At 43.9% G+C, this 25,634-nt stretch overlaps 1 protein-coding gene across 4 annotated transcripts; it reads left to right on the top strand.

Annotated features, from left to right (window-relative positions):
• The first annotated feature begins 1,077 nt into the window (after positions 1-1,077).
• On the top strand, positions 1,078-25,446 carry fam13a (family with sequence similarity 13 member A). 4 transcript variants are annotated; one of them, XM_042315608.1, is made up of 15 exons: positions 1,078-1,290; positions 1,881-2,109; positions 4,795-4,862; positions 5,503-5,548; positions 10,779-10,932; positions 13,785-13,850; positions 17,755-17,971; positions 18,594-18,738; positions 19,097-19,384; positions 19,497-19,580; positions 20,615-20,710; positions 21,903-21,986; positions 22,703-22,905; positions 23,260-23,361; positions 23,531-25,446. In XM_042315608.1, exons 1-15 carry the CDS (start codon positions 1,148-1,150, stop codon positions 23,652-23,654), a joined length of 2,049 nt encoding a protein of 682 aa, XP_042171542.1. In that variant the 5' UTR covers positions 1,078-1,147; the 3' UTR covers positions 23,655-25,446. The 4 variants fall into 4 exon arrangements, with proteins under 4 accessions (XP_042171542.1, XP_042171544.1, XP_042171543.1 ...); XM_042315610.1 differs by lacking the exon at positions 21,903-21,986; XM_042315609.1 differs by lacking the exon at positions 13,785-13,850 and having other exon boundaries at positions 1,079-1,290.
• Positions 25,447-25,634: the final 188 nt, after the last annotated feature.

The following is a 25,634-nucleotide window of genomic DNA, read 5'->3' as shown; positions in this document are numbered from 1 at the left end:
CCTGGCTGCCTGTGGTCAGCTACAGAGCCTTGGGGCCTGTGAGGGCTGCCTGTGGTCAGCTACAGAGCCTTGGGGCCTGTGAGGGCTGCCTGTGGTCAGCTACAGAGCCTTGGGGCCTGTGAGGGCTGCCTGTGGTCAGCTACAGAGCCTTGGGGCCTGTGAGGACTGCCTGTGGTCAGCTACAGAGCCTTGGGGCCTGTGAGGGCTGCCTGTGGTCAGCTACAGAGCCTTGGGGCCTGTTAGGACTGCCTGTGGTCAGCTACAGAGCCTTGGGGCCTGTGAGGACTGCCTGGTTAGACCACCTGTCTCTCTGCTGTCTTAAAACATGCTCTCTCTTTCTTTCTCTCTCTTTCTCTCTTTCTCTCTTCTCTCTTTCTTTCTTTCTTTCTCTCCCTTCTCTCTCTTTCTTTCTTTCTTTCTTTCTCTCACTCACTGACCATTTTCTCTCTCCTCTCCATTTCACATAGTTTATTTCTACTCTCTTTCAGGAGGACTATTTTCTTATACTCACTAAGATGAACAGTTCCACAGCATAGTGGTGACCATGCAGCATCTCATCTGAACAGTTCCAGGAGGACATAGTTATATTATATACTCACTACGGTGAACAGTTCCAGGAGGACATAGGGGGGACCATGCAGCATAGTTATATTATATACTCACTACGATGAACAGTTCCAGGAGGACATAGGGGGGACCATGCAGCATAGTTATATTATATACTGACTACGGTGAACAGTTCCAGGAGGACATAGTTATATTATATACTCACTACGATGAACAGTTCCAGGAGGACATAGTGGTGACCATGCAGCATAGTTATATTATATACTCACTACAGTGAACAGTTCCATGAGGACATAGTGGTGACCATGCAGCATAGTTATATTATATACTCACTACAGTGAACAGTTTCAGGAGGACATAGTGGTGACCATGCAGCATAGTTATTTCAGTCATTTCAATGACAGCTGCGGAAGAAGCTTTGTCTGGTGCATATCGTATTTCTCAATAACATCCTCTCTCCCTCTATTTCTCTCTCTCATTCGCTCTCTTTCTCCCTCTGCTCTCTCTCTCCATCTCTCTCTCTAGTGTTCTGGAGAGGACCATCAGGTCGGCAGTGGAGCAGCATCTCTTCGATGTGCACATGTGCGGAGGAGGTCAAAGTACGACGGAGGATTCCGAGTGGACCGGGTGCTCCTCGTCGCCCGTGGTAACCCCGACGGCACGGCAGAGACGTCGGCACCAGAGGGAGCAGGAAGAGGCTCAGAGACACCGGGACAGGAGCAGGTATGGACCATAGAATGAATCCTTACATAGGACATTTGTCTCACCCAGTTGTTGTAGGATCTGCCTTTATTGTTGTTGATTGGTATATTTGGTCATTGGCATCCTTTGTGAATTGTTGCGAACAGAGTGACATTCTCAGAGTTCTAGGCATCAACAATGGCAGTTTCCACCATTGGATTGACCAATATCACTGGGAGACTTATTATGATCCGATGTCAATTCTAGTAATTCAAACTCTATGCTTCCAATGGCCTCGCCTCTAGTGGTCATGTCCATTGGGGTTATCATGGAGTCTGGGGTCCTTGTGCTACCAAGCTAATCTTTGTTGATGGAGCCTGGAGAAGCAGTGAAAACATGGATTAGCGGGCTACATTAGTGCAGCCACCCCACCATACAACGTCAATAAGACAAGTCCACTGTACTCTGTAAATAGAATTAGCGCACATTCTAAACATGGCGTTAGCCTGGGTACAAGGTATAAGTACGATGACCTTGTCATTTGTAACCCAGGCCGCTTTGTTACAGAGAGAGAAAGGGAGAGTGTCAGTTTGATTCCTCCTCTTCTTTCCTTTCTCTCCATTTGAAAACAGATCCTCGTCTCTGGGGGAAGGAGACATCAACAAGGAGAACATCCCAGCGGCCGGCAGCGTTAGCAGAACTATCAGCTGTGGCGTCAGCGTGGGTGAGGAAGGAGTCTGGAGGGACTACCAGACTAGCCAGAGAGGGCTCCACCACGAGGGCCCCAGACCCAGGAAGCCTAAACACTGCCACCAGAGCCCCACGCTTGGCCAGCTTAGTGACAACCAGGACCCCCACGCGGTAAGTCACTCTCTCTCCTCCTCTCTTTCTTTCTCAGTCTCTCTCGCTCCTTCTCATTGCAGATGTGTGTCTATTGTTGCCATGTCATGCAGGTCCCTTGTTGAATTCAGGTGGAGGTCAAACATTCAAAACAGCACATCTAAGACAATTACTTCCTGTTTACCAAATCTCTGAAGCAAACTTGTTTGCTTATTTTGCGGTGCATCGCTCATCATTTATTTTCATAGTGTCATGTTTAATACTCCCAAAGAGCAACCTGACCCTTTAAGTTCCCTGGCCTGGCCATGGTTCTCATAATCCTCCCTCTTCTTCTCCCACAAAACATTGTGATGCAGACAAGGTCTACTCCACTCACTGTGGTGTTTTTCACTTCGCTGGTGTGACGTCTGGCTTACCACCAACCCTGTCTACTCTTAATGGCTGCTATGAGTCACTGCTGAGTAATTGGTGATGTTTCACAAGAACTACTAAATCGGGGACAGCAGAGAGATGGAGGTAGATAGAGAACATTGGCATAAACATCAGCATAGCCGCCAATGGCTGGATTCCTAATCAATCTTACATAGGCTTAAGAGGCGCGTGATAGGCCAGGCAGCGTGCTCTAGCGCTTCGCTAAATGCGAGGCAACCTCCCTCCCTGGAACACTCTAAATTGCAGGGCAGCGCGTTAACAAGGTTCACTGAGGTTCAATTAGCATTTGCTTTTGAAGAAGAGGAAGGAACACATGTACTGTGTTGTTGTGTAGCAAGGGCTTGTTTGTCGTTCAGGGTTCGAGACCGTCATGTTCAGAACAGTGTTTTGTTTCGGAGTTAAGGTAATTACTGCTGACCTCAGTGACGTTGTCTATGTGTGCAAAATAAATGCATAGCAAAATAAGAAAACATACCATTTCAGGTGTGTCGCAATATGATATTGGACTCTTGGAAGGCTGAATTTGATATTCAAAATGTAGGCCCTCACGGCATATTTTAGTATGTTTCCTATTTAATTGTCTCATTATGCTGGAGGGTATGGGATTGTCTACCTCAAGTCATTACATCATTGTCTCAGAAATATGCTTCCAAACTGCTGGCGGACTAAACCAGGTTCCACAATATTTTAATATTGCTAATTGAGATGCAGCCTCGGTATGTATCAAATGCAGCAGAGAATCGTTTGTCAGCAAACAGTTGCCTGCCAACAGCTTAAAGGGTAGTAAGTCATGCCCCGTGGCTCATCACCAATGATACGGCCCTTAATACAGAGAACGTATCTTAGTTCAAAGTCACTGAGACTTTGGGCGGTGCTGGAATAGGCTCAGGCCCCAGTAATATTGGTTACAGGGCCAATCTGCTGTCTTCACTGCATTAACTCTTAAGTAGTCGCGGCACTTCCTCATCTAGGAATATAAGTTGATCGATTATTTACGTCGACAGACAGACTCGTCTCATCAATATCCCAGGCTAATGTATAGCCTAGGTCGGCTGAAGCGTGTGTCTTATCCCAGGGACAAAAATAGATTCCACTGCTTCACGTTTAAAAAAAAAAGGGGCAGACAGGGTATCGCTAGACCTTTAGGGGCTTTTCCATGCCATCTCAACCAATCAGTGTATTTCTTTTTACATCAGCAGATGTCACAAAGTGCTCATACAGAAACCCAGTCTAAAGACCCAAAGATTGAGCAATGCAGATGTAGAAGCACGGTAGCTAGGAAAAACTCCCTAGAAAGGCATGAACCTAGGAAGAAACCTCGAGAGGAACCATGCTCGGAGGGGTGGCCAGTCCTCTTCTGACTGTGCCGGGTTAAGATTACACACCTGTGTTATGTAAGAGATGAGAAGACACCTGAAATCCTGGCATACATACTGTAGTGGCGATGTCTTGACCTTGGCTGGCAGGACAGGGAGTGACTGACAGAGGGGTTGGCTGATGTAACAGGAGGGTAGCTACTGTAAAAGACCTGGGCTCAAATAGTATTTGTTTTCTCTTGAATACTGCTAGACGGTCGGGGTTTGCACTTTTGGGACGGTTCTATTACTTCTGTTGCTCCAAGCAAGCTCAATCAAGTGCACCGAATCTACTTTAACAAAAACAAATAACATTGGAACCCACATCTGGTAGGCACTCTAGCAGAGCGTGCCCAAAGCCCATGGGGAGTCATTAAGGCCCTACAAAGCCTCCCAGAGGGTTAGTCCCGGAGGTGTCATAGTGTACAGAACACCACAGCCCCATAGAACAGTACACGCTGTACACTATATCCCATCGTTAGTTGGTGTGACCCACCCCACTCCACCACCTGTTCTGGAACCTGTTTCTATAACCAACTGGTGATTTGACTCGTTCAGCTTTTCTTTCTCTGTGATTATTGTGACAATAGTTAAGAGAGGTCTCGCAGGTTGGAGAAATATGTTTTTAAATAGATACTTATGAGTAATGTGATATAAATGTTTTGCTAGATTTGATATGTGTTTTATTTATCGAATGGCCAAGGCAAACAGTAACAAATCCTGTGTAATTGCATAAACCGGGTCTCGGCACACTGTTTATGTCAAATGTTCTCCAAACATAATTTCCCTGAAATACATTTTTTGCTCCAGACATAGATGTCTGATGGAAGCATGTCAGGATCAGCGTTGCACATTGATGCATACCGTAATCTCCATTAGGGAGAGAGTAATAAAATGTTATGTATTCTATTTTATACAGCTAAAAGAATGCATATCAAGAGTACATGACGAAGCCGGGACAAACAACATGGAGTCATCAGACAACCGGTAAGCATTGTGACATTTGAATCCCCTTTCAAATGCTTGTAACTACTACTGACCATTTTTCACCTGTTAATTTAGATAGCAAAGTTCTCCAACAGAAGTAGCTAATTACCGACCATTTTCACTACTTAATCTAGATACTAAGGCAGTGTTTCTCAAACTCGGTCCTCGGGACCCCAAGAGGGGCACATTTTAGATTTGCCCTAGCACTGCACAGCTGATTGAGATAATCAACTGACCGTCGGCTGTGTAGTGCTCGGGTTAAAAAACTAAACGTGCACCTCTTGGGGTCCCGAGGACCGAGTTTGGGAAACACTGTACTAAGGTAATGTGACACCGTTATTTAAAGAAGGATTGTTGTGTTGCTAAGGCTCTGACGGACTCCCTGAGGCCTGGTCCCATTGTGTCACAGCACCTGTCTTTATCGGGCAACATTTATTTAACAAAGTTTTTAATCTGATAGACTTGAGAGAATGCCGCTGACATTGGGGAGTTAGGGGGCGAGAGAGCCTTCCTAAACTCAACTCGGCACGCTGTTCTACGGGCTCCTGGCTGGGTGGAAAGCACCCGTGTCCTTGCTAGGGTGTGATTCTCACATGAGGAAAGGTGACGCAACATGTCTATGTTTTCACCCCTTTATCAGAAATGACAGTCAAAGAAAGGACCACAGTCTTCTGACTCCTTCATGGGTGAGTTGAGTGTCTCTCTCTCTCTATTCTCTCACACTCTCTCTCTATTCTCTCGCTCTCTCTCCTCTCTTTCTGTCTCTCTCTTTATTCTCTCTTACACTCCTCTCTCTTCTCCCTCTCCTATCTCCTCTCTCTCTCTTCCTCTTTCACTGAAATTCCCTGCATGTACATGCTAGATCTCCTAGGCTTCCTGTGTTCACACTGCTTGCGGAAGATAGGGCCAGAGTCTCTCAGTAGACTAGGTGATTGTTTGGGAGTGTAGGGGTCTGAGGGAATAGGAGGGGTCTGAGGGAATAGGAGGGGTCTGAGGGAACATCTAGAGTTTGTTCCTGACCAATAAACAACTGGAGCAGATAAATCAGATACTATTTTGGTCCACTCACTGCAATGTGGAACTACCACATCTCTGCTAGTCAAAATGTTGCAGCCAAACATCTTCTCTTTAGGGGAAAAGCAAACATCCCTTGGAGAGATTGACAGCTAAGCAACAATGAATCACTACTATTGACACAATATGGAAAGAAGTAGAAAAAAAACAAAACAAAGTTTGAGCTTTTCCTTAAATGAAAATCCACACAAAAAAACGACTTATCCACACATCTTGATGGGAAATGCTGTGAACGTTTTCCACTGCAGCTCTGTATCACTTCAGAATGTGAAGCACTGTGTAGCTATTCAAAACATCAGCAGCAGCTGAAGCTATTTAGCATAGTGATAAGGTCATAGTTGCTAAGGTGGTATACAGATGGAAACAGTCCTATGTAATCTACTGGTCCATCTGCTTTCTAGTACAGTAGGCTTATCTGTAACACTTAATGTGACTCTACAACAGAACTGTGTACACACACACACACACACACACACACAGTCCAGATGGTTCTTAGTGACACAATTCTCTGTCTCCACCTCCTCCACATTCACCACCTCAGAACAAGCTGCACCCACTGAGATGCAGTCTGTGCCTGGCATGGTGGCACGGCGTCCTCGTGCCAACCTCTCTGCTGGTTGTTGGTGTCAGATCAGAGGTGGTGGCATGAGGGATCCCAGCACCTAGTGACATCAGAGCGTACTACTGACAGCAGGTCCAATTAGTGTACTAAGTAGATTAGTGCTCTTGATCGGTCTACTAAGACCGAGGCTGTGTTCCCTAGGGGCGCTGGTCAACAGTAGTGAACTATGAAGGGAATTTGGGATGCAGCCAAAGGCAGATGGATATCTTGACTAGATGTGTTGTTTTAAAACATATTTTTAACGGTATTGTTGAAGCTCAGTTTTATGTTGTCTGTTTAAACTGTAACTGAAGTTTACTGTTCTTCAAAACAAAGACAGCCTTCTGGTGTTTCAGTCATTTGCACGATGGAAGCTTCTTTGTCCGTATGTTGCTTGTTATCCTAGAAGCAACTCAAGTCGACGTGAAAGATGTGAGAAACATGTTCATTTGACCTGTTTGGCTTTCACACCGTCATAAAACGTTTTTTTGGACAGAGTCTTTTACAGCCTTGGCTTTGGTGAGTGGTGGCCTCGGTCACCACACACTCTGAAGTGGATCAGTGTGTGGCATGCCTGAGCCTCTTTAACCTGATGACACCTAGAATGGCTTCTAGAGCTCACTGTTCCATCGTGTGCGTGCGTGCGTGCGTACGTGCATGTGTGCGTGTGTGTGTGTGTGTCCACATTCTCAGCCCTGTCCCCAATACTTCACACACAGTCCAGGGCCAGTGGAGGTACAGGGAGTGAGGACAGGTTTAAGAGATTAAAGACTTCCACACATCAGTTATGGACCACTGAAACCAGTACAGATCAATGGGACCTGGAATGTAACTGTACAAACAAGTCTTTCTTTTGTCTTTAGCTGTAATGCCTACAGGACTGTACTGCTTAGTACCCTGCTGCAAAAGACATTTCAACTGTCAAAGGGATCTTATTTGTTTGGATGAATGCTTGGACAGCATGTCAATTTGAGCAACCCCCTCCAAACACAACAAAACATGACGCTTGCTTGGTGGAGATTCTGATTTCTTGCATCTGTATAATATTGTGAAAATCTCAGGATTGTACTGTAGTAATAATGGATCACAAAAATGTGGGTGAAGGGGGTTATTGCTCGTGTGTGTGCGGGTTCTAGCGTACGTGTCACTTGTGGCTGTGTATCAAGCCTCCTCATCCAATGTGATGCTACCCTCCCAGACGAGCCCCTTCTCTCCACCCTGTCTGTGTCTGTCATTACCACCCCAGCCTCATCCTCCTAAATCCACCATGTGTTTGTGTGTCGCCTGTCTATAAAACCCCTAACACACAGATTAACAATGGAAAGAACACCCACTGTGGGACAAATCCAATCCCAAAGCCTGAGCACAACATTGTGGAACGTTCAGATAGAAATATATTTAGTAGAACAGATATCTTTCACTGACATTTAGAGTAAAGGAATCATACTAGCTATATTTATTCATACAATTTCTATCTGCAATGCTGAATGCTAGTACCCTGGTCTCCCTCTGCATCACTCTACCCAGGGCGACTAGTGATGATGCAATGTGACCAGTAGTTGAGTTGTGCTAGGACAAAGGATTATAGTGCAGTAGGTTATGTACAGTCAGTGTGGCAGTGATATTTACAGCCAGGGTAGTGGTCGCCGCGGTTAAGCTGTTCTGTCTTCTAGTGAGTCTGGGTTAATCCTGAAATGATAGGGACTGTATACAGATGTTTATATTTCTGTTGTGTGTAGTATTATCCAGAGACTTGTTGATAGAAACATTTGCTGAAAATGACTACTGTGATGGTACATTAATACTTTTTAAAAAAAGTAATACAGTGTATATATACAGTACCAGTCAAAAGTTTGGACACACCTACTCATTCAAGGGTTTTTCTTTATTTTTACTATTTTCTACATTGTACAATAATAGTGAAGACATCAAAACTACGAAATAACACATATGGAATCATGTAGTAACCATAAAAAAGTGTTAAACAAATAAAAATGTATTTTATATTTGAAATTCTTCAAAGTAGCCACCCTTTGCCTTGAAGACAACTTTGCACACTCAAGGGTGGCTACTTTGAAGAATCTCAAATATAAAATATTACACTTTTTTGGTTACTACAGGATTCCATATGTGTTATTTCCTAAGTTTTGATGTCTTCACTATTATTCTACAATGTAGAAAATAGTAAAAATAAAGAACAAACCTCGGATGAATAGGTGTGTCCAAACTTTTGACTGCTACTATATATCATATTGTTTTTATTGTCATTCTTACAGCAATGTGATCATTAACCGCAATAAGGATGATGATTAATGTGACTGAAAAAGATTGAGTCAAACCTATCATTAGCTCGTCCATGTGTGAAACGTGATTTGATCACATTACATTTCTAGTCCTTTCTCTGCATAACCTCTAATGGGGGGGCGATGCTTTGAAAGTATTTGATTAAATTGTCCTAATTTGCATGTCAATGACCCGTTTGGTGGTATCAAGGGGGACTAGTTTCAGTGCCCGAAAGAGATCTGCATTGCAGAAATGACATCGGGTGAATTGTTGTGTAAGAAGTAGTGTGCTTTGAAACAGTTGAAGGAAGAGAGGGCAAAGAACACACGTTTTGTAGCAGCGTTGTCCTTCTTTGGACGTCTTTGACCCCAGTCCATCTCAAGGTAATCAGCTGTTTCTTCACAACTTCAGATGTAGTCAAGAGGTTTCTATTGTTTGACCTCACAGCCTGGTAATGGCCCCATATCAATCATATGAACCTAAATGAGTTGTCATTGATTATGGGGTTGAGTAGTAGTTGTTTTCCTTCTGAAGTGTTTGTTTGCTTGTGTTCTGTAACATGAGGTGCTTTTGAATCTGAGAGTCACTCGCTTTTTTAGAACTAGGGTTAGATTACTTTTGACGGTGTCCTGTTACACACAGTGTGTGTGTTCCAGCTACACGCATGTTTGCAAAACACACACACACACACTGTGTGGCCACAATTCACTTTCCTAGTAAACAATGATAGTGTGCTCCTTGACTGAAGGGTAGGAAAGGTGAGATTAAGAGTGAAAAGGAAGGACATTTAGATTTTGAGATTCAGAGTGTTTAAATGTGTGTTGTTACATGGTCTATGGTCCTCAGCGTTGGCTAGCTGGGTGACTGGGACAAATTCCAACTATCAGTCACATCAAAGCTATTTGCCAATCAACAGCTGAGAGCACTTGATAACTCCCTATCATTGGCATTACAGTAACGTTCACCTTTCACCCCCCCCCCCCCAGTTACACAACACCCTCAATGGCAGTTCCTTTTATAGGTGGCATTTATGAGGCTGGGGCAGTTTTAATCCCTGATCTGTTCCTAAAATAACTCTGTCCCACGCCTAGGCAGAGGCTAGAGGGGAAGTGAGCCCCCCCCCCAGTTTAGCACAAAGTCCTGTCTGTTTTGGACGCACGCCCTGCCTGCATGACCCACCATCTGAATTCACTTTCGGTAATGGTGAGGGATTGTTAACGTTCTGCTAGGCTGGTATCTGATAGGATGTTTGAGTGCTTTGGTCAAAAAGCTTCCATTTGGTTGTGCATTGAAAAGGGCTAAGAACAGGGGGAGATGTTGAAAGAGTATTTGATTAACAACGACAGAGATACAACGTACAACGACAGAGGTACAACGACAGAGATAATGGTATTTGCAGACAAGGGGGAGGGAAGGTGAAGAGGGTAGAAAATGATTGGGAGAGAGGGGGGGGGATTTGGAAGAGGGAAAGAAAAACAATAGAGAAAGAGAGCACAGGAGAGGAGGAAAGGCGAGAGCCCAAAGAGGAAGAGAGAACTCCTCCATGCTCCAAGGCAAGGATGTCTTTCTGCAGCAGAAGAGAGGGAAAAAAAATCTCTGCCTGTGTGCTGGCGTCTGGCGAATAATCTGCTTGCTTTTCTTTGCCATACCTCCTTCTCTCCCTCCTCCTTCTTTTCCTCCTCCTTTTCTCCCTCTCCCTTCTGCTCTGGCTACTGTGAGACAAACCACTCCAAAGGATCAGTGCATATGGGGTGGGAACCCAGAGGGAAAAGAGGAGGGGCAAAACCTCATATACACACACACACAGACAGACACGCCCGGTGGACCAATCAGGAGTGTTGTCACCCCCCTGCAAGGGCAGTGGTAGGCTGGGCCAGGCAGAGGCAGTGTATGGCTGAACTTAAGGAGCATGCTCACTCCCAGCCCTTGTTGTTTTGTGTCTCTCCGTGGTTGTGCAGACACGACTCAGTAGTATGAAGATCCAGGAGCTGCCTAGTAGCTGTGAAACGGCCGACAGGAGGGGGGTCATCGGCCGGAGTTCGGACCAGGAATGTGGCGAGGACGTACCCCGCTTGGACCTGTCGGCGCTGACCAACGATAACAACTGGGGAGGTAAATCTTCAATCCCCCCCCCCAGCCTTTCTTCCCCTCTTCCACACACTCCCTCAGTCCTCCCCTTCCTTCTAGGCAGCACATGGGTGTCTGGGTGGCAGCTGCAACCCTCCTGCTCCCTCTCCTCCTCCCCTTGTTGTGGTGGCTCCTTCTGTGTCTTCAAGAAGAGTTATGGACTCAGATGCTCTTAAAGTCTCTCGGCTTCTATATCTGGAGAAGCTGCACCATTACTGAAGGTGTTGTGCTTGTGTACACAGCTTGGCGCAGCATATTGTGTTTAGATAGCAGATCTTTTTTGAACCTTTTTGACAAATGTAGCTCCTGTTTCATCAGACCACAATGGAGTTTTTTTGTTTACAAGTGATGGGAACAGCATAGAATATTGTGTTGCCATGCTGCTACCATGAGTTATTGAAGAGTGAAAGAGTGAGTAATTACGGTTTGCACATGCTGCTGGCATGTTTTGCCTTTTGGTTGGCAGTTATTGGGCAGTTTGTGGGTTGTGAATAGCTTCCAGATTGCTAACGACAATCATTAAAGGGGAAGATTACAGGTGAAAAATACTGTACTGTTTAAGGGGCGTTGAGGTTTTATCTTTTCTTATAGGGATTGACATTGATCTTGTTTGATATGGTCTGGATGTATTGTCTTCCCATTGATATTGCAAACGCTCCTGGCGTTTAGTTTTTTTAAGTGCGTATGGTGTGTGTGTGTGTGTGTGTGTGTGTGTCTGCATGATTAGATTAACCCTAGGAACAATAAGTGTGTGTGTGTGTGTTCATTAAGGTTGGATTTCAACTCTCCACATGGCATTGGATGTAAGCAATGAAGTGTGTCTATTTGTTTATTCACGCCAAGGTATTGAATCTCATTGGTCATGCATAGTTTATACAGAAATAGACAGAGGTATTCTATTATTCATTAGTCTATCATGGGCAAGTCTGCTTATTATTTTTTAGAGGGAAAGAAATGTAAGTCAAAAAGGACCTTGGAGAGATTTTCGCAGCCATTCAAAATGTTCCATGTCTTTGTTAAATAACTGCAATACAGTGGATTTTGGGGGATTAAACCATGTCAGAAAAGAGTTTGATATTAGAAAATAAATATTTTAGTTTAGTTTCTCTGTAAGCTTTTAATCCATGGTGCAACAATTATTGGCAGTATGTTGTTGAGTGGGATTGGAGTATCAGGAAGGAAAGGCTGTTGGATGCTGCACAACTTGTCTGATTGTTTTTGTGAGAGATTGCGACAGAAAGGTTGGAGGTGGGTGGAGTTTGAAAAAGTGTGTTTTTGTACACTAGTGAGACTGAATGCAGAGTTGTTAGATTGCTTATGTTTGTTTGCACAGGGCAAGTTCCCTGTTAGAAGTCCACTTGCAGTTTCAGACTTGAAGGGACATGCATTGGCACCATTTTTTATAGTAACATGAGCATTGGATACTAAATAATTTCCTGCGTGGTTGCTCGGTGCAGGCTGCAGTCATGCCAAACGCAAACTGCCTAACCCCAATGGAAATAGGTCACACCTTAAGGAAAATATTGTTCAAACATTTCCTTTGGATTCAGTATTTCTTCCAACTCAAACAGCACTGTTTGTCTTGAATTGTGGTCTCTAGTACAGTACAGTACCAACGGAGCAAAAAGCACCCAGACGCCCTCTAGTGGTAGGCCTTGAGACATGTTTGTCCTATTCGGCTAAGGAGCACAGTGTAAGCCTGGTGCTTAGTCCTTGTTTGCTCCAAAGTGAGTGTGATGGACAGATAAATATTCAGGTAGTGTCTGTCTGCATAGAAATGCTAACTTATGCAGTCAGTCAGTGTGATGGACAGATAAATATTCAGGTAGTGTCTGTCTGCATAGAAATGCTAACTTATGCTGCAGCCAATGTGGGTTTGGTGTTAGGGGTTTTGGCAGTGCAGGCAGCGTGTGTGTGTGTGTGTTTACACACGCACATAGTGTGTGTTTTCTGGAGAAAGAGTGAGAGTTATCACCAGGTGTTGTTCTCTCACAGCCAGGAATGGAGGGATGAGGAGAGGTGAGGGAGGACAAAAATAGACTTTGTTCAGTTTTGATGTCACAGTCCGTGTGTTACCTGGTACAACAGAATCCCATGCCACAGGAGGTACCTAAAGCATAATGCTTTAGACTCCTCTGAGCTACTGAGAGTTATAACTCCCAGGGGAGTGCTTATGATTGACCGTGACATGGCGTTCCCATATCACAAGAAGCATTTCTCCTAGACGCAGGCAAGGCAATCAGAACGCTTGGATCTTTTGAAGCCAGAGGAAGAGCAGGGCTAGTCAGAGCTTGGGTTTTGAGTGTTGGATTAAACAGCAGTGAACTTGAGTGATGCTCGGAGTCTTTTTGTCTGGCAGTAGGTCCTTTCTCTCCCCTTTAAATATAGAGCCATGAGACTAAGAGCGTTTTTGTTATGCGTAAGGTATTTGTAAGTACCTGTGTCCTGTAGAGGGGATAAGCAGGAAAACAGATGAGGTTGTTGCAATAGGAATGGATGAGGTAGTGATGGTTGGGACGGTGGATGGTACAGTGACATGAGACTTTTTACCCAGTGCAGCCTGTGCCAACTACAGTCATGGTGAGCAGATATTTGCTGTGTGCCAGCTCCACATACATAGAGCTAGTTAGAGTAGAGGACTTGTCTACTACTGTGTAATGTCTCTGTCATTGGGAATGATGCACAATGATTCTCATTTCACCGTTCGCATGCAACAGAGTGACCGGGCTGGATCTGATCTTCTTTTCCTCCCTCCATCTCGTCTGTTCTTATCACCTTATTTTTCTCTTTTCCTCCCTCCCTCCCTGCCCCTATCCCATCTCTTCTCTGTCCTCCAGATTCCCCATTCTTTAGCGCCCCTTTCCTTGATTTCAAAAGTGTTTTCCAGTCGAGTTATTATGAGGGTAAGTGGCATTCTGGCTGGCAATGGAACCAGGACTTGTCTTGCCTTGATACAAATAACCCATTAGAGACACAGAACAGAGAGGAAAAAGGCCAAATGCCTGTTGCATGACCTTTTACTACTGCATGGCAACATCACTAGTGATTGGGCTTATTCTGCTCCCAACCAATCACATCCCAACCTTTAGGGGCATGACAGCATGGCATGCCTCAACTACAATGGGCTGGATGCTGTGCTGGTTGATTTAAAGACCTCATTTGAAATGCCATGGTGAATGCCCTATTGGCTGCTTGGCTGTGTAAGCTGACATAATAGGTTAAAACACGTTGAATTGTTTGAGAGGTTGACCTGCTGCTCACTGTCATCTAGTAAACCCATACATAGCAGCGTTGATTGGATACATTGTGTGAGGCAACCTTCTGCCTAGGGAGACTAGGCTACTGCTCCCGCGCCCCAGGCAGTCCCGACATGCCTTGAAACACCGTGTAAAACCGCACGTAGTCCTATAGTAGCATACCACGCACACACTAAGTACCTTCTAAGCCAGCAACTCCATGACCCGAGCCATACTTCATAGCCTAAGTCTCAGTTATGTAATTTGTGTTTATGAATTATTATCGGGGTGACAGTTGTCCTTTTTTTTGTAAACAAATTCAGATCGTTTGTCAGTATTAGACAGCTACTGGTATGTAGTTACAATATCTAAGGAAAACCTAGTACTTACTATTATAAAAAATTGCATTTTACAAGTCGAGTTAGCTATGAACGTTACAGCAGTAAAATGTAAGTATAATTTAGTCACAACTATACTGCGGTATATGTATAGCGCCTTTATCTGCTTTATCACTTGCAGAGCAAATACTCGTCTGGAAAATTCGCAATCAAAAAGTTGCAATTGTAAACTCAACATCTAACATCTAAGACGAAAAAAAAATGATAGTAGACAGCTAACTCCGGCAAACTCTCCATATTTGCTAGCAATGCGCGTTGGCTTGCCAGCTAAACAACTAGCCTTATAGCAGCAGACAGCTAACGTTAGCTGGCTTTCGTGATTATTATTATCTACCGTCTACAGTCCAGCATGCACTACTAGTCGTGCTGAGTGAGGAGTCTATGGGTGCCTTCGTAAATTCCCTCTGGCAATCTACTCTTGATTTCAGAGCACTCTCGTCTGAGTTTGCCAGAGCGCAGAATAACTGATGCATTTATGAACGCTCAACACTCGTTGAATATGGCTGGTGTCAGTAAACGTTGTCAAACTAAAATCGTAATTAAATTGTTGCCAGCAGTACAGTTAGTCACCAAAGCTCCGGATAGCAGGAATTCAGTCTAACCAGCTCTGATAGGGCGAAAAAAATGTCAGAATGAGGTGTTCTCTCATTTATGTCTGGAAGTAACTAGCAAGCTAGCTAACTTTAGCCAGTTAGCGTGGGTGTTTGACTGCCGTTGTGAGGTCAGAACGCTCAGATCAACCCCACTCCTCGGCCAGAGCGTCCAGTGTGCGATCTGAACACTCCGAGTGCGAAACGCTCTGAATTAACGAACGTCCAGAGCACACTACGAGTGCATTCTGGCACTCTAAAGTTAATTTACGAACGCACCCTGTATACCCTGTAACACGGTCCAGATACCAAGTGTTAGGCCACACACTATAGGAACATATTCTCAATCCCTTAGTGAATGAAAATCGCACACAATTCCTTTAATTCAGAAACTCAAGAAGGCAACATGAAAGCAACTTTGTTACAATGTTTTCAAATATGTGCTGCTGCGCGTCATCAGCTGTAGCACAAACGGATAAGACGGACCGACAACCAGGAGCCAATATTTACCGTTACATGCATTTGTCAGCTAAAGATGCCACTATTTTTATTCTGTATAACTCAACTCGTTTATAATATCGGGACATACAGTAGATATTTGTATTGTTGCTGTAGTCGGATGGATCAGAGGAACGGATAGGGTTTCCACTAGTTATCACAACCACAAAGTCAAAATCGGCTACAGTGGTAACTAATGACGACCAGCAGATAGGCCTATGTGCGCGAGAGAATATCAATATGCGTCAACATTTACCTGGGAAATTCGACCTGCAATTTCTAAACAAAAATGTTGTAGGACTACTATTGGTAAAAATGTCATTTTGAAGTGACACAAATGGCAAATTAAGCGTTTATCTATCAATTTCGAGATATGTTAAACCAACAAAAAAGTGCTTTTTTAAATTTGGAAATTCGAACCCAAATCACTTCCCATATGAGTCCCTATCCACCCACCTTCTTAGAAAAACATGCATGTGCAGCTACAGGGTGTGTGTGTGCACATGGGTGTGCATGTGTTCAGAGTGATTACTGAATTCTGATGTTTCTAAATGTTTACATTGGTGATATGGAAACCTGACGTTGTTATTGCTCTCACCTTCCCTTCTGGCTATGTTACCTCTCCAGTGTGCAGTGTAGCCTACATGGTCTCCTTTTTCCTGTGGTACAATAGTGGTTTCTCTCACGTCCACACAAACGCACGTGCAGTAGAACAATCCTTGGCTGAGTTTTGTATTTACAATGCTGTTGTGTGGTGGTGGCTTAGGCTATCTGAAATGAAACCTTCCCTCCTCTCCTAGCAACAACAGCCTGTGTGTTTCACTGATCTGTGATACAGTACAACTCCCGCTGTGGGTACAATGCCGTGGTCTTTCTTTCTCTCTCTCTCTCACATACACAGCCCAACAATATTCTTCCTATGCCAGTCACTCTCCGTATTCTGGTCCCATATCTGATTGCGCTGTCTTGCAAATTGATGACAACGGCCACAGGAAATGTGAAGACATCACAAACCGATATGGTACAAGGCTAACTCTGGAGTCGCAGCAGTTCCATTCCTCTACCAGAGAGGCCATGGCTCCTGCATTATCCCAACCAGAGGCATCAAAGAGCAGTCCAATTTATTTATAGCTTGTGATTGGGATCGGCAGAGACATCTGCATGGTTATTTTCACCACAGTGTAATTATCGGCGAGTCGGAGTGGACTCTGGCTGGGGCTGAACTGAGGCCAGGGGCTGGGACAACCAGCCTGGAAAACAGACAAATGGGTCTGTAAGCCATTAGTTAGTGGTGAAAGTTTTAGTGAACAGCTTCATCATGCAATGCCGCAGTGACCTTTAGGGCGCTCAGATGCGGGTGCCAAGAAGGTGTTGCCGAGGTGACGAGCGACCGCCATGTTTAGACTTAAAGTGGGGGTTGATTCATTTGGATCCAATCAGTTGGATTCCCGCTTGCTTACTGCTTGCCTCATCCCTTGAGACGACAATCAGATAGGCAAGCCGTTATTTTGCTGTGTTCTACTTAGACTACACTTTGTCTATGTTTAGTGGTGTTTGCAGTTCAGATGTTGCAGCCAAGCAGGGCCCATGTTGAGCTCTAGCTGTGTTTGAGCGAGAGATAAGCCAGTGTTTGTCGACTGCTGGTAGAGCCTGCCAAGTTCCACAGGTCACTCCCTCATCCCTGCCCATGGTGATGTGTGTGCAGTGCAGTTTTTTGTCACTTTCCTTTTTTTTAAAAATTGCATCACCTTTTGGACTACAAAGCCTTGGGATATCAATGTGTGCAGTGTGTTTTGGAGCGGTCCATGGTAGTCTAACCACTTTTAGTGTGTGTGTTTTCATGGAGGTTCTGACATTATCCATCTTTAATTTACATTTTTAACCTTTATTTAACTAGGCAAGTCAGTTAAGAACAAATTCTTATTTTCAACGACAGCCTAAGAACAGTGGGTTAACTGCCTTGTTCAGGGGCAGAACGACCAGATTTTTACCTCGTCAGCTCGGGGATTTGATCTTGCGACCTTTCGGTTACTAGTCTAACCACCGGTCGCCCCTAACCTGTGTTATTTTCTGTGTGTTCCACAGAGCCAGTCCCAGCCTACTCGTCGTGGCAACGGGAGAGCATGGACAGCGAGGAGGCGTGCATTTCGCCCCAAGTGGGGGGCCGCCTGATTCGCCAGCTGATTGAAGAGGACAGCGACCCCATGCTGTCCCCCCGTTTCCACGCCTATGGTCATTGTCAGCAGTACATAGATGACACCGAGGTGCCACCCTCGCCACCCAATACACACTCCTTTGCCAGGTGAGGAACCAACATGGATTTACAGTACTGTTGACTTTGGGGACGAGTAGTGTGTGTGTGTGTGTAGGTTTGTTTGTGTGACTGAGTGTGTGTGACTGTTTTTGTGTATTTATGAATTATTATCGGGGTGACCATTTTTTGTAAACAAACTCAGGTCGTTGGTCAGTATTAGACAGCTGGTATATAGTTACAATATCTAAGGAAATCCTAGTACTTACTATTATAAAAAATGGCATTTTACAAGTCGAGTTAGCTATGAACGTTACAGCAGTAAAATGTAATTATAATTTAGTCACAACTATACTGCGGTATATGTATAGCGCCTTTATCTGCTTTATCACTTGCAGTGCAAACACTTGTCTGGAAAATTCGCAATCAAACGTTGCAATTGTAAACTCAACATCTAAGACGAAGAGAATTATAGTAGACAGCGGTTTTATTTGCAAGATATGGGAGTCAAATAATGTGTGTTCATGCATGTATTTTTTATTTATTTATTACAATGGGTGGCCATCAGACTGTGTGTTTTTAGAGGGAAGGCGTGTGCATACGTCCAACGTGACTCTGTGTCCATAGCAACAGGCAGTCCTTCTATTTCTATGGCTGTGTCTCTATCCTGCAGTCGGAGGAGGAGTTCCTCTCTGGGCTCCTGCGGTGACGACGACCAGCAAGAGCTGACCTCAGCCCAGCTCTCCAAGAAGATCCACGGTCTCAAGAGGAAGATCCACAAGTACGAGGAGAAGTTTGAGGAGGAGCGCAAATACAGGGTAAATAGTGGCCCCTCTGTAGCTGAAACATTGGACAGCAAGGAAAAATGAGTGAGACACTTTCTGATTGATTTCTAAAGTAGCTACAGTATATCAGAGAAAGCAGGGCAGCACAACAAGCTTATTAGGAGATATAGCAAGGCATCCAAAGAAATGCACAGAAATATAAAATTACATTTATAAGACACGACTGGCTTCCTTCAAAGTAAACACGATTAGAGAGTTCATAATGAGACTCAGCTGATGGGAGGAGTGTCAGGAATGGGGTCAACTGATAAAGTCAAGATGTTGTGGGAAGACGTCAAACTACCCACTGCTGCTGTTTGTGTATTAATAGAAATCATGTTGTTGTTTACAGCCCTCACACAGTGACAAGGCTGACAACCCAGAGGTCCTGAAGTGGATGAATGAACTGGCCAAGCTCCGCAAAGACCTGAAAGAGCACAAGCTCCACAAGTCTGAGGAGGACCTCCCTCCGCTGACCCGCCAGCGCAGCAACACCCTGCCCAAGAGCTTCGGCTCCCAGCTGGAGAAGAAGCCCCAACAGGAGAAGGCGCCCAAGCCCCCGGTAGAGAACACCCTGGAGGGCGTCCAGAACAAGCTGCAGGAGAAGAGGGACGAGGTGGGGCGGCCCGAGGACGTCAAGGTGAGATAGGAGCCGCCTCGCCGCTTATTGTACATGCCGGACCACTGTTAATAGCTAAATGCTAATGGTTAACGGCTAAAGGCTAACTAACAGTGTCTTCCTCCTCTGATAGGATATGACCCGGGATCAGATTGGCGCTGAGAAGGTGGCCTTACAGAAGGCTCTCCTGTACTACGAAGGCATCCACGGTAGACCAGTGAGTGTCTTGTCCACTGTCCCTTTTCTGCCTCCCCCAAAAACTATTTCATAGAGCCTTCTAGATAGCCCACAAATCTGCCTGAACAGTAACTGATAGCTAAAAAAAATCAAACAAATGCATTAAATCAGTCTCTGTCCAGTGGAAAACCTGACCTAGATCACAACTGAAGAGTGAATAATGTCTTGAACCAAGCTGTTTGTGTGTGTAGAGTGAAGAATGTGTGCACACAGATGTGTACTTTGAACTATGCAATCTTTTCATGCAACCTAGATACAACGTTGGCTGCATTTACACAGGCAGCCATTTTCTGATATTCTTTCCACTAATTGGTCTTCTGACCAATTTACATAAGATCTTTTCACAGCAGACCTTTTTAAGAGCTGATCTGGTTGGTCAAAAGATCGATTCATGAAACAAATATTAGAATATGTCTGCTGGTATAAATGCAGCCATAGAGACCCAGATACAACAATACATTATTAAAAGGATGAAATACCAATGAAAACATGACCTTCTGCACTGCAATATATCGTTATTGGCAGACCAAACGTCTTTAGACAGCTGTGAGGAGTATTGTTGTCTCAGCGTCGACAATGGCTGAAGGACGAGAAGCCAGCTAACGTCTTAATTTACCTGTAAAGGAATCGACATGGAATCCCTTTTTGATTGGACTAATTGCAAGGGCTAATCCTTGTTAATGTTGTTTATCAGAAAGTGGTGGAAAGGTGTCCTTTCTGACACCCATAGCCTTCCCTGTGTGACTTTCTATCCTAGTTTATGGCCAGTTGTCCTCAGAGGTACTAAAAAAAACATTGGATTTGAATTGATGGGGATGGAATCTGTTACCTTGCATGTTGTTGTGTGTCAGCCCTAGCTAGCAGAGTGCTATTGTAGCACCACAGGGGAGTGCTAATGCTAGCTAACTAGCGGTGTGCTATTGTAGCACCACAGGGGAGTGCTAATGCTAGCTAACTAGCGGTGTGCTATTGCTAACAATGTGCCTTTCCCTTTTCTCTCTGCCTCTTCTCTAGGTTACCAAGACTGAGAGACAGATCATGAAGCCCCTGTATGACAGATACCGCCTGGTCAAACAGATCCTCTGCAGAGCTTCCACCATCCCCGTCATTGTAAGTATAGCTAGCTCTCTTTGCTCTCTCCCTTCATTTTCTCCACAGCAGAGTTGTTCCTGGGTTTCTCTTTGAGGAGCTGGTGGTAAAGGTCACCACGTAGCATTGGCTGAAGATCAAGCTCCTTTACGTGGGAACTAAATCCTAACAACTCTAATGTTAGCATTAGGCTAGCATTAGCGTCAGTGTCCATAGGCGGGACTGTATGCAGTGGCTAGCCGTAGCGCTAGGTTAGCCTCAAGGCCAATGCCCTAAACCTAAACTCGGTTTAAGTGGCTCAGTGGATCCACAGGTTCTTAACAGAGCTCAAAGGTGACAAGTTGGGGCCACAGCAACTCAGTTGGCCACAGGGAACTACGAACACATACGCACGCACACCACAGCTGTGCAGACTCTCCCTCTAGACTAGAAAGATGGGTACGGAGGGGCAGAAAACACTGTTCAAGAGTTCAGATTTTCATCAGATATAGGGATTCGCTGAGGCTGGATTCAAACCAGAAGGGGATACAAAAATCTATATATAATCTCACAATAACCTCTAACCACCAATACATTAAAGATTATTAGAATATATTTTTCCATTGTAATACATTTCGTCTCCATATGGTTTATGTAACGGGTATACAAGAGAACATTTGACTGTTTTGTCCCAGTTTTCCCTTTTAATTTCTTGTGTAAACACGTTGATTACGCAATATCTAATCTGTGTTATGAACCTAATGTACTGTACAGAACACACTTTATATAATAGATTTAATCCTCATTATATAAATTGGAGACCTAGCAAACGTTTATGTACTGTACATGGTGGCATATAGGGTTATGTCAACTGCTGAATTCATTGTGGTAAAGAGCTGACTCGTGATACTCTTATCTGTTTGATCTAAGAACCTGTTACACAGCCTGCTTTTCAGAGGTTTAAAATCACACGAAAGCCTAGTGCTATGTTTTCACTGAAGAAGCCTATTATGGTCGTGACAAGGTCCCACAAACAAGAGCAGGTCATTCTGATCCTAGTACTTGGTACAGGTTCCAAAAGAAGCATGGTAGTGTTCAGCAGAAAATCCTACAGTGACAAACCTGATCCGGGATCAGTTTGTAGTGGATGCTATTTAGTTTCTTTATGTGCTCTGTAGTCAGAGCTGAACTGGGGTCAGTTCTCGAGTGGTAACCCCTCCTTGTTAACTCTCAGGCCTCCCCCTCCAGCAAACGCAGAGGTCCTGTACTTCAGCCCATTATTGAGGGCGAAGCCGCGCTCTTCTTTGACGACATCAAGGTGAAGACACACTGCTGCTCGTGCTCGACTAATCAGTGATCAGAACGCAACTCCCTCCCCCTCACACCCTCCAATCCCCTACTCCCTCACCTCTCAATCAAACCTGATTGCAGCCTGTGGATTGGGTGGCCACCCATAGCACTCGTGGGGGGGCGGTTTTGATTCAATATCAACTTGGTTTTTGATGCTTAGATTGCTGCTTCATGACTTGTTAGATTGATTGCTTTGGGATCAACTTGATAGTGTGTGAGAAGGACTAACAAGGCGACTTGCCTGTGCATGGTGTGTGTCAATGTGTGTGTACACCAAAAATAAATAATGATCAAATAATCCAATCAAGCAAAAATAGGGAGATCGTCAAATCAACTCTGGTCTTGAGATGCTCATCACGTCTGTGCTGCAATTTGTGGATGTGTTAGAATAGTTCTGATTGTCTCAATCTAAAATAAATTCAAAGTGGAAAAATTAACAATAGACATGTATTAACCTCATCAAACTGGCCTGTGCCTGAAAAATGACTGAATAAATGTTTCTTTGTGCTCTGATTCCAGTAACATTAAATGAACAATACTTGATTCTCTTGCATTAACATAGCTCTTGACCCTGGGGGTCCCTTGACAGCCCCATGGCACTACGATCAGTTCACCCCAGCATCGCTCACCCTTTCCCCCTTAACCCTCCACTGACCTCCCCCTTCGCTGGTTTTGTGCCCATAGGAGGAGGAGGATGGCTCTGAGGATGACTCTGAGTCCAACAACAAGCCCCAGATCACAGGGACAGTGCGTCCAGACTTCAGTATGCTGGGCTTCCTGGACCAGCTGGAGGAGGAGACGGACGGCTTCATCTCGCCCGTCGACGAGCTCTCGCCCTCCAAGAACACCACCGACATGCGTCTGTCCAACCTGCATTCGGCCACCATGTAAGCACCCAAGCCGGCCCTGACCTCTTCTTAATTGTCCCTGAGGGGATAAACAAAGTTGAATTGGATTAAATATAATTGACCTGTATCTAAAGCATCTGGATGGGTGAATAACACGGGCATTGTAGTTTAGATTGTAGAATTAAAGTACTGCAATCATTAGTAGTCTCGTGTTATTGTTGATGTCTTATCTATTCAAGTTAGCTGTGGTATTTCATGTGTTTAGAAGAACGTTCACTTCTGAAACAACTAAGATTGAAACAACCTGAAGGACTTTAAAAGCCTTTTAGAGTCAAAACAACCTTTGAGGTTCAGATGCCTTAAAGCGGTGTTTGTCTCTCCCCCCACACACAGGCCGGAACTAGTGGAGCAGCTACAAGAGGCCCGGGAGGAGAAAAAGAGAATCCGCAAGAACCTAAGAGAGTTTGAAGATCAATTCTTCAGGCAAAACGGCAGGTAAGATGACGTTTCCGGTTTTGTTTCGTGTCATAGTTGGTCTAAATGTAAATAATTAGATGATGCGAGGTGATGTACTGTCCTTCATCTTTGGTTGCACAGCCATTTTGACCGTCGTCCATTCAGCTAATGTTTGTATTTTGCTTCCTCCCACTGGCTGTTGCCATAGAAACGTGCAGAAGGAAGACCGCTCCCCTTTGGCGGTAGAGTATAACGAATACAAGCACATCAAAGCCAAGCTTAGGCTGATAGAGGTTCTCATCAGCAAAGGAGATGCCTCTAAGTTCACCTAAAGAAAAGAAAACATCAAAGACTGACAGAGGAATGAATGAGGCTCAGTCTCAATAAGAGATGAACTACACCAGCCCATGGAAAGGAAAACAGATACACCTCATCATCCCTCACAATATGTTTATTTTTTTCTTGTGCCATAGACTCATTTGGCTTCAGAAGATGCCAACATGTTGCCCCCTGATTAATCCCACCTGTAGAAGGGAAACGGTATGGCTTAGTTACTGACCTGAGAGGTGTTGGAACTGACATGTAGGTGCTGCCCCGGAGGCTACTCCATCTTGTCTGTTGTTTCCCTCGTATAGAAGAAGAACCCCGGAACTCAAAATGTCGGGCATCTTTGAATGACTACTAACCTAACGTAGCAGGCCTTAAAAGACGCCTGAGTAGAGTCCCCACATAGGTTTTTCAGGGGAAGTGGAGGAAAATACTGTATCCCTGAACCAGAAACATCCTAATTTTCCTGACCCCGCAGAGAGTGGACCAAAACCAACCTTTTTTCAAAGGAAGATTTTTTTTTTTTTTTTTTTTTGTGCATCTTGATATTGATTGATACCAAGAACTACCCTACATCAAATAGTCATCACTAATTTAAAGGATACATTTACAAAGAGTGTTGTATTGATTTAATTTATTTTTCTTCCTTTGAATGTTTATAAAGACTCATATAGTTCATATAGACTTTTATATTGGATTCAAAAAAAGTCTTAATGTGGAGTGTAACATTAGATTTGGGATTATGTACTTTAAGGTATTGCCATTTTGAGAAACAAGATTTTGTAATCAGAAAAATTAAATGAGGGGATTGTGTATTTTTGTAAGGGAGACAGACAGTTACAATCTGCATGCAAACAACCAATCAGACAGCCAGTCTAGCAGAGTTCAGCCAATGGATGGATTTTTAAAAATGTAACTCATGATTGGTGCCATATGCCACATTCACGTGCAAGTCAGAACTAGGAAACTGACATTTTTACTTGAAAACTAGTTGAACGCTGCACATGTATAAATACAGCCAGTTAGCAAGTCGAACATTTCCGACTTTCCTAGTTCCGACTAGCACGTGAACGTGGCAATAATCTCGATGTTAACCTAGGAAAAACACACTTGTCATCATCAATGCTTATATTTGTGTGTATTTTTAGCATACTATGAGGAGCGTTAATTTGTTTAAACTGAGAACTAGAATGCAAAACAAATAGTCTATGATGTGTTGTTATGATCCAAAGAAAATGACTCAGATTGCATACCAAAATAGTGTAGTGGATCAATGTATACAATTTCATTAATTATTGTGATCATGGTCATCAGTCACTTATGAATTTGACTGCTTGTATATTATTTTGCATTTGTCTGTTTTCTTTTCCTATTCACTTTGTGTGAAAATAAGCTATCCTGTCTTGAAATCAGTGGTATATTTTTGCTCAAACTTTTCAACACCGACAAGGGCCATTTTGTGTGGAACATCCATCCTTAAAGAACAGTCCCAATAACTATCAAAATAGCTGCCAATCCCCAACGCAGAGCCTTCAATACTCAAGGCATGCTGCTTTCTTTTTTTATGTAGGTATTTTCATAGCCTATTTGTTCCTTGTAAATATGGATCCAGATCTATGTTTACATTGCTAAGTGAGCAAGTACATTTTTCCTTTTTCTCCAAAATGGATCATTTTAATAGTGTGACTTTCGTTTTTATTGAATGTAAAACACTGGTGGACATAATGAATTATGGGTGTGTACATTTTAGTACATAAATTGTATATATAATATAAAACCAAACATATTTTTACTGAGTTTGTTGGCGTTGGGTTGTCATTGGTGTGTTTGTGTGGTACTGAATTGGTGTGGTGAATGTCAACACATTTCACAGGGAAATACAAGAACACAATGTCATACATGTAAAGAACATGGCAATTTCATTCATATTGGTTGAACTCTACAACAAAATGAATTTCTTTACACAAAGTCCCCCTATGCACCGC

This window comes from Oncorhynchus tshawytscha, unplaced genomic scaffold, assembly GCF_018296145.1.
Source record: "Oncorhynchus tshawytscha isolate Ot180627B unplaced genomic scaffold, Otsh_v2.0 Un_contig_4718_pilon_pilon, whole genome shotgun sequence".
In the NCBI taxonomy this organism is placed as follows: Eukaryota; Metazoa; Chordata; class Actinopteri; order Salmoniformes; family Salmonidae; genus Oncorhynchus; species Oncorhynchus tshawytscha.
Note: the sequence above shows the minus strand (reverse complement) of the source record. Positions and strands in the feature narration are given on the sequence as shown.

Bases quoted from the DNA above. Each gene is read 5' to 3' on its own strand.
- fam13a (XM_042315608.1), top strand. From the start codon at position 1,148: ATGTGCGGAGGAGGTCAAAGTACGACGGAGGATTCCGAGTGGACCGGG. The intron at 5,549-10,778 runs GTGAGTTGAGTG...GTGGTTGTGCAG, and splicing joins GTCTTCTGACTCCTTCATGG to ACACGACTCAGTAGTATGAA. The intron at 10,933-13,784 runs GTAAATCTTCAA...TCTGTCCTCCAG, and splicing joins CAACGATAACAACTGGGGAG to ATTCCCCATTCTTTAGCGCC.